The sequence below is a fragment of the Pipra filicauda genome, unplaced genomic scaffold (assembly GCF_003945595.2).
Source record: "Pipra filicauda isolate LSUMZ 115617 unplaced genomic scaffold, ASM394559v2 scaffold68_size4259465_pilon, whole genome shotgun sequence".
Classification (NCBI taxonomy): Eukaryota; Metazoa; Chordata; class Aves; order Passeriformes; family Pipridae; genus Pipra; species Pipra filicauda.
In genome coordinates, this window is record NW_024104853.1 from 2,479,092 (window position 1) to 2,487,641 (window position 8,550).

General features: G+C 50.2%; 1 protein-coding gene across 1 annotated transcript; it reads left to right on the plus strand.

Annotated features, from left to right (window-relative positions):
• Positions 1 to 1,118: 1,118 nt before the first annotated feature.
• Positions 1,119 to 7,985, plus strand: CHST7 (carbohydrate sulfotransferase 7). Its single transcript, XM_027726376.2, has one exon. The coding sequence runs from the start codon at positions 1,204 to 1,206 to the stop codon at positions 2,608 to 2,610; it is 1,407 nt and encodes a 468-aa protein (XP_027582177.1). The 5' UTR covers positions 1,119 to 1,203; the 3' UTR covers positions 2,611 to 7,985.
• The last annotated feature ends 565 nt before the right edge of the window (positions 7,986 to 8,550 follow it).

Consider the following 8,550-nt stretch of genomic DNA (forward strand, 5'->3'; position numbering starts at 1 on the left):
ACTTAAATATTAGTAGTATTTTACAGAGGATGCCACCTATTGCCTAGAGAACAGTCAGCAGCTCCCACTACACCATCAGCAGAATGGGGACCTCACTTTCCTGACAGCTGGATGCCTTTACCAGGAACCCAGGATCATGGTCCATCTCTTTCTGTGAGCAACTTTCAAGGTCAGGCAGGGGCTGGGCTGGAGATTTTGAGACTATACATTTGAATTTAAACACCTGAAATCAACATCTTGTTGACTTTCCATCCCGCAATAGGCTTACTTAAGCTAATCTTAGGTGTCTAAAAAACTAGAAGTCTAAGTTTGAGCTGGTAACTTTACGCTTCTACTAGTTAATCAAGAGGAAGGTTATCAGGAAGCTATCAGACATCCAAGCCAGGTTGAGTGTCCCTCTGTGGGTGCCCATTTCTTCCTACCAGCTGCAAAGGGTGACCAGTTCAGACAGACACAGAACTTTTAGGTGTATAAATTGGAGCAATGAGTCATGATCGAGATGTCCACATCCCATCAGCACACACACGTAGATAAAAGCGTGGCCGAGAAACCCCGCAGCTCGCTATAGCGCCAAACTGCAGCACTCCTGAAACTCACTGCAGATTTTAATAGCTGTCATCCATCCTAAAAATACTTTTGCACCGCTTCGTGCTACTGTAGCGTGTTGCGTGTTCTTTCTCTGGAGCTCCGGAGAATAGCAGGACCAACCGCTCCTCCTCGGGACACCCTCGGCTGCTCGGTACCTGTCCTGGCGAACATAACTCCTTTTCGGTGCGCCCCTTCCCGGGCCGGGGTGACTCCCGCCGTGCCGAGCCCGCCCCTCCGGCCCTGCCCGGGGGGGAGGGAGGGAGGGAGGCCGGGTGAAGGGCGGCCTGGAGCCCGGCGCAGCGGCGGCGGGAGCAGCGGGAGCAGCAGCAGCCCGCGCCCCGGCGGCGGCTGCTCTGGCGGCGGGGGCAGGTGCGGGCGCTTCCGCGTCGTGCTACGAGGAGGAGGAGAAGGAGGAGGCGGCGGCGAGAGCGGGCGGGCGGCGCGGCCAGCGGCCCCGAGCCGGGCCGGCGTGCCCGTGGGCGTGCTCCTTGGCGGGGAGGACCGCCCGCCGCCCACATCCCCGCCGCCGCCGCCGATAACTTTGCCTCTCTGCAAAAAGCCGCCCTCCGGCAGCCAGAGTCGGCGGAGCACCGGCGGTCCGAGCCGCCCGCCGCAATGAAGGGCCGGCGGCGGTGGCGGGGCGAACACCGTCGCTTCGCCGCGGTGCTGGTGCTGTACACGCTGCTGCTGCTCCTGCTGGTGCCCTATGCGCTGGACTACGGGGCCAGGCGCGGGCGGGCGGACGAGGAGCCGCTGCTACGGCGCTGCCCCAGCCTGGAGGAGGCGCTGAGCGAGTGGGGCTGGGAACAGCGGCCGCCGCTGGACGAAGAAGAGGAGGAGGAGGATGAGGCGGGCACGGCCGGGGCGGCGGGGAACGGCAGCGCCGGGGCGGCGGGGAAGCGGCACATTTACCTGCACGCTACCTGGCGCACGGGCTCCTCCTTCCTGGGGGAGCTCTTCAACCAGCACCCCGACGTCTTCTACCTCTACGAACCCATGTGGCACCTGTGGCAGGCGCTCTACCCGGGGGACGCGCTGAGCCTGCAGGGCGCCCTCCGCGACATGCTGCGCGCCCTCTTCCGATGCGACTTCTCCGTCCTGCGCCTCTACGCTGCCCCGCCCGCTCCCCGCGACCCGCTGGCCCCCGCCCCGCCCGCCGCCGACAACCTCACCACGGCCAGCATCTTCGGCTGGCGGACCAACAAGGTGATCTGCTCGTCGCCGCTCTGCCCCGCCGCCCCTCGGACCCGCGGGGAGATCGGCCTCGTCGACGGCGCCGCCTGCGAGGAGAAGTGCCCGCCGCGGGCACTGCGGGAGCTGGAGGCCGAGTGCCGCAAGTACCCGGTGGTGGTCATCAAGGACGTGCGGCTGCTGGAGCTGGGCGCGCTGCTGCCGCTGCTGCGGGAGCCGGGCCTCAACTTGCGGGTGGTGCAGCTTTTCCGCGACCCCCGCGCCGTCCACAACTCCCGCCTGAAGGCGCGGCAGGCGCTGCTGCGGGAGAGCGTCCAGGTGCTGCGGAGCCGCCACCGCGCCGAGCCGCGGGGGTCGCCCCGCCACCAGCAGCAGCATCTCCTGCTGCCGCCCGGGCTGCTGGGCGGCGGGCGGGCGTCGCAGCCGCAGCACCGCGCCGAGTTCTTCCTCGGCGGCGCGCTGGAGGTGATCTGCCAGGCTTGGCTCCGCGACCTGCTCCTGGCCCGCCGCGCCCCTGGCTGGCTCCGCCGCCGCTACACGCAGCTGCGCTACGAGGACCTGGTGCGGGAGCCCCGCGCCGAGCTGCGCCGCCTGCTGCGCTTCGCCGGGCTCACGGTGCCGCCCGCCCTGGAGGACTTCGTGCTCAACATGACCCGCGGAGCCGCCTACTCCTCCGACCGGCCCTTCCTCATCTCCGCCCGCGACGCACGGGAGGCCGTGCACGCTTGGCGGGAGCGCCTCAGCCGCCAGCAGGTGCGGCAGGTGGAGGCGGCGTGCGGCGAGGCCATGAGCATCCTCGCCTACCCTCTCAGCAGCGGCGACGCCCGGTAGCGCCCTCGCCCCGCGTCCCGGACGGGCCCGAGGGCAGGCGGGTGCTGTCGGGCAGAGCTGAGCGCGGGGGTTCTCTGCTGGCACGGTGGGCGCCCAATTCGTTGGCTGGGCGCTCCCTAGGGTCTGCTCCGGCTGAGGGGCACTTGCCTCGCCTCGGGTGCAGGCAGCGCGGCAGGGTCCAGGCCCACCGTCCCGCTGTAGTTTCAGTGGGGCTGTGCAGGGCAGAGGGGATGATTTATTTAAGAGAAGGTTTTGGTAAGAGTGTCCTCCGAGTACGGCATCAATCTTGGAGCCATTTCAACTTGAAGCTGTGATCGTGTACAAAGCACAAGTGTGCTTCAAAAAAACTGCATCAAAACTTAAAAATCCCCCAAATGAAGACTCTCAGCAAGGAACTAAGAGGGCCTGGAGGGTGCTGCTGTGAGAGAACTGCCCTCCCTGAGCGCTGAAGCACGCTCGGCTCTGTCCTTCCGCTACTGAAACACGTACAAGAGGCTTCTGTGAAGTCGCTGCAGGGGTCAGTGCAGGCCTGGGCGGGCAGGAGGGTGCCTGCTCCCAACCTGCTCCGTCCCTTCTGCGGGGACGGTCTCTGCCCCTACAGGTTGCTGATGCTGTGGGGAGGGGGCGCTTGCTAAGGGACAGGGAACCGTGTCCAACTCTGTCTACCAGCAGGGTAAGCGGTTGTGCAGAGAGGGTAAGCATTCTCCTGCTTACATGTTTCAGAGATGTTTGTGGCAGAAATCTTTGCTTTTCTGAAGAAATCTGTAATTCTTTTGGAAGTAGGATATTTTTTAATATATGCTGATACAGTTTGGTGATACTTATGTGAGATACAGGTGACTAATATGTTTCTTTGGGACATGTATAGGGTGACTGTAACTGGAAAACAAAAGCTTGATATTTCCATTTTGTTTTCTCAGTCAGATGAGAGAATCACTTTTCTTCCCTTGCTTCCGGGCTGACATATTGTGCTGTGCACGGGTTCCTCCTGGTCACATCCCTTCCGAACAATAACATCCTTTCAGCTGGCAACGCCTGGACAAAAGCAAATGTTTCCTAAGAGGCTAAGACAAATTAATCATGAAGTTCCCAAATAAAACCTTGTATTAAAGAATAAAAGGGAAAAAAGAAAACCCTCAAGTTTTATTTTAGGTTTTAAAATTACATTTTCCTGCAAATATCCTCTAGCTTATATGAGAAGGGTGTGCGTGTGTGTGTATCTGTGAGTACCTTTGTTTCTTAATTTCTTAATGTGGTTGTAGAAGGTTCAATTGTAATTTAGGGATGAAGTTTTTAACTTTATAGAGACTGCTTTTGAGTCCATTACAGTATGTCAGTGTTTAAATGGCCCCACGAGAGTGTACAGGATTATAGGGATGTTTACATGCAGTCCGCAAATACAACCCGAGAACATGAACTTCAAATCGAGGATGATCCAGGATCAGGAAGAAAGCAGTATTTGTATAAAGTGCTGGAAATAAAGGCAGTTCAAAGATGTTACATTACCTTGTAGTAAACATTTCAATTGCATTGTAGTTTTTTGTGCTGAGTGTTGTGCTGTAAAGCATGTCAGTGAGTTAGTATGAACATTTATTTTAGCTCTTTTTCTTTCTTGACCTTCCCACTTGAGAATATGTTGGCACAAGAAGCAGGTTTCTTTCATTATATAACAGAAAAATGTGTTTTAGCAAATCTATCCATTTCCCAGTAGTGTGCTTCATATGATTCTGCATCCTGGGGTTTCTGTTTGAAGTAAAAATTACAGGGGCTCATTTTGTGCTGGAACAACCCTGTGTATTATGTAAGAGATATTTCTGTATTTTCTAACAGTGCCTGTGACATCGAATTTGTCTCTGAGTGTTCTAGTGGCATTTAATAATGGTATTTGTGTAGATAGACAATACCTGTATTAATGCCTTGATAACCTGTGTCAGGTAACCTATTTTGGAAAGCTTTTCTGAGACTACACCCATCCTGGCCTGTACTGACAGGTTTGGGAAGAAAATAAGATTTTCATGCATGCCAAAAGATGATACGGTACTTATTTTCTTACACTGGATTTTAATCTCCCATTTAATGTATCTCGTTGATTTGTTCTTAGCTAGTTGCAGCCACAGAATTGTATGATGCATCTGCTAAACATTTTCTTCACCTTGGTAGGGAGTCTCATTTTGCTGTTTCGGGTGGTAAATGTCTTTCATAGATTTTTAGAAATCTACACTTAGTTTCACTTACAATCATTCATCATGATGAAGAAAGAAGTGTGGCCATCTAGCTTAACTTGATTCTTCTAGCTGGAAAGAAATCCACTAATTATTTAGTACTTTCTGAAGCAGTTTCCATATTTGAACTACAAAGATGGTGAAGAGTCTAGAGGGGAAGCCACATGAGGAGTGTCTGAGGCCAATTGGTTTGATCAGCCTGGAGAAGAAGAGACTGAGGGGAGACCTCATAGCAGCTTACAGCTCCTTCACCAGGAGAGGAAGAGGGGCAGAGACTGATCTCTTCTCTGTGGTGACAAGTTAAATGACCTGAGAGAACACCATGAAGCTGTGTCAGGGGGTTTTTGGATATTAGGAAAAGGTTTTTATCCAGAGAGGGGTTGGGCACTAGAACAGGATCCCCAGGGAAGTGGTCACACCACCAAGCCTGACAAAATTGAAGAAGCATTTGGACAATGCTCTTAGGCACATGGTGTGACTCTTGGGGATGGTCCTGGGAAGGACCAGGAATTGGACTTGGATGATCCCTGTGGGTCTCTTCCAACTCAGGATATTCTATGATTCTATGATAGATGCACTTTCTGTATCAAAAATTATTTCTATCAACAAAAGTTGTTCACTAGCCCAATTGCTCTTTATTAGTGATTAATTTAATTTTTTTTTCACTCCAAGCTGTCTTGTAGGGTTGTTTTTTCTTAATTTTTGTATAATGCAAAAAGGGCTCTGTTGGGCCAAGTGTACAAAATATAGCAAGTGCAATTTGTGGTTTGTATTCAGGGCACCTGAGTTCATTAGAAAACTCTTCTAAAAAATCCACAGGGATTTATCCAAAGCTGAAAAAGGAGTGAGTAGCCCAGAGTGGCATCTTAGAGTAGTATCTGCAAGAGCATGTAAGGCTGGATGACAGTTGCTTAATGACTGATGGTGTGACATGTGTGCTTCGATCATTAGAACGCTTTCTGAAATTCTCTACCCAAGGAGGGCAACTAGGGCTCTCCAACAAATGCATCCCATTTTTCTCTTAAGGGTGTTTTGATGGCATTAGAAAACATCGTTCAGGATGCTTACAGCATATACTTGTTGGTCCTGAAACTCAGACATTGAAGGAAAAACAAATGTACTGTCAAATGTCAATGTTGGTACTTACCTGAGAAGACAGAAAAAGGTCTGATTAGGATGACCAGCACGAAGTTTCACTGGCAGAGGTCTTTGGAAGTAAGCAGAACTTGCTGAAAGCAGGACACCCGTGGTTAGACTGCATTTTGAGAACAGCTGGACATTTATGGCTTGGCCATTTTGAAGTAAAGTCACACTTCTAGTAAATGATGTAGGAAACGGAACCCTAATGCTCTTTTAGAGCAGGGGATGGCATGGTAAGCAAGGGAACAGTAAACACATTTTTATAGCCAACCTGAACTTGGCAAACTTAGAATCAGAGGGCAGGACTTTGCCCTAGAGTTTTAGTAGTTCTGACTGAGATTTGTTAAAATTACCTACTTGTGCTACATTACATGTAACGGATTAACAACTTTAATGTATTAAAAAGTCATAGTGGGAAATGGGTGCAAAACTGACAACTCCTCACAAGACTTATTTCTGTCACCTGTTTTTACTTCTAGTTGTCACACGTTCTGCCTTAAGGGAGGTAGAAACTTGAGTACTGTAATTATTCATAAAAGGCTGTGATATTTCCACACTGGAATTGTTAACTGCTCTTTTACAACATCATCTATATATTTAAATTGTTTCTTTCGAGGAGGCAAACTGTACTGACATACTTGTGGGAAATGCTGAAAGTCCAGGGCCAAGAAATACTTGGCCCCTGCCTTAATTTTACTGCTTAGAACGTTACTGATGGAGTCCTTGTAGATATCCACAGTACATACTTGCATACTTCAGGTCCAATAGAAATAGTTTAGTATCAGTTGCAGTATTTAACAGAAGTGTTAAATACTTGTGGAGTTACTTATTTAACAATTTCAGTATTGCATGGGTCATTTTAGCCCCCACCCCCCCCATCAGTTTGTGCATGAAGAAAAGTCCTGAGTTTCTGCATTAGGTTCTCAATATCACCACTTTCAGTAAAGACCAATGATAAGAAATACGTGCAGAGTTTCTGGATTTATTATGATAATGCAAATAAACAACTAAAACCATGAGAGCCAGCAAGCCCAACAGCATGTTCTGTTCCTTTCTTGAACACAAAGAGCTGTCACTGAGACTCTCTGATGGTACATGTCATTTCTCAGAGTCACCATACAGTCCGTGCAGCACTGGGAGTATCTTAGATGTTACTTTGTCATTCCTATTTAACTTGACACGACACCTACTGCCATGGAGAATGATATGGGAAAAATACAATTGTCAAACCTGACACTAGCAGTTTTCAACACCCCATTGGTGGAGTGTGTGTGTGAGGGGACAGGGTCCAGATTGTCCTTGGCTGTGGTTTAAAGAGATGAATGTTAGATCCAAACTTGTTGAGGCGGTGGGTTTCAATGGTGAAGGGACCTGGTGTTTGTTGCTGAGACATATCTCTGGCAGTCTTAGCTCTGGACAACAAGCTGGAAGCAGATTTTAACATTTTAGGACTTGGAATCTGTCTGGGTATTAAGTACTGGGAAGTTCTTGCTTCCAGCACTGAGGTGTTAAGCTCTGCTGCTAACCTATGGCACCTGCAGCGCCATTTCTTGGTGTTGTTAAGTGGGAATCCAGCCTTTCCCTGGCACTTCCAAAGTTGTTGCCCTGTTTCTAATTGTCCAGCTTCAACTGTACATAGGCTGAAGCTTTTTGTCATGGGCTTCAGGTTTAAGTCTCTTAGGGGAATTTCAGTTGAAACAGTGCATATTCTTTTGGACTTAGGATGTGGTGGCCTTTTGCCTGTGTTCAAATACTCCTGAAGATACTTCTTTGAAATCATTTGTCACTTCAGTGCTTTGGGACAGGAACTCCCTTTTGGGTAGCAGAAATGATCTCTGTGAGGAGGATGTCCCCTTTGTTTTTTTTTTTCTTTACCTCTGCCTTCTATTCTGATTTGGCCAAATATATTAATGTTTGTATAAAATGGACAGCATGTGTTCAGTAAAAGTGGTTTTGGTATGTGTGTGTATCTTTATTTTATACCAAATAAAGTCTGCATTGGTTTTATCTCCACTGAGCATGCACAAAACTCGTTCTTTCCCATAGAACACTCGGTGTTGTACAAGACATACAGCAGTGGGAATCCAAAGCATGTAATATGGCAGGGCCTGCAGCACTGGGGCTGAGCAGGGAGGAGTCTGCCTTTCCTGGTTCCCACTGATGCCTTCTCCCCTAGCCCCTCTTTCCTTGTTGCTAGTATTCCTAAGGAAGGCTCCCAAAGCAAGTGCTCAGCTTTCTGGTGCTTAAATATTGTAAAGTACTGTAGATTAGAGAGAGAAGACACTGATGACAGATGGGGTAAACCTGAGGGGATGGGGAAAGGAATTACCTTTAAGTTGTAGAAAGAGTGCTTTTTTTGGCAGATAGCTTGGCTGTGAGAGGGACGAGGAACTGGGATTTGATCAGTAGGAGCAGCTGTAAATTGTGACTGGTTTAACTGGAAAAGGCAGCTAGGAGTATGCGTGAGGGAAGGAAGGAATACTGAGAGAGCAAGCTGGGAGGAGAAGTAGGGAACAAGAACTGCTGAACTGCAGTGAAGTGCTGGCAATTGCCTGAGGGTATTGCTTGGAGCAGACAG

What these genes read in the sequence shown, in the direction of transcription:
- CHST7 (XM_027726376.2), top strand. Translation starts at nt 1,204, where the DNA reads ATGAAGGGCCGGCGGCGGTGGCGGGGCGAACACCGTCGCTTCGCCGCG.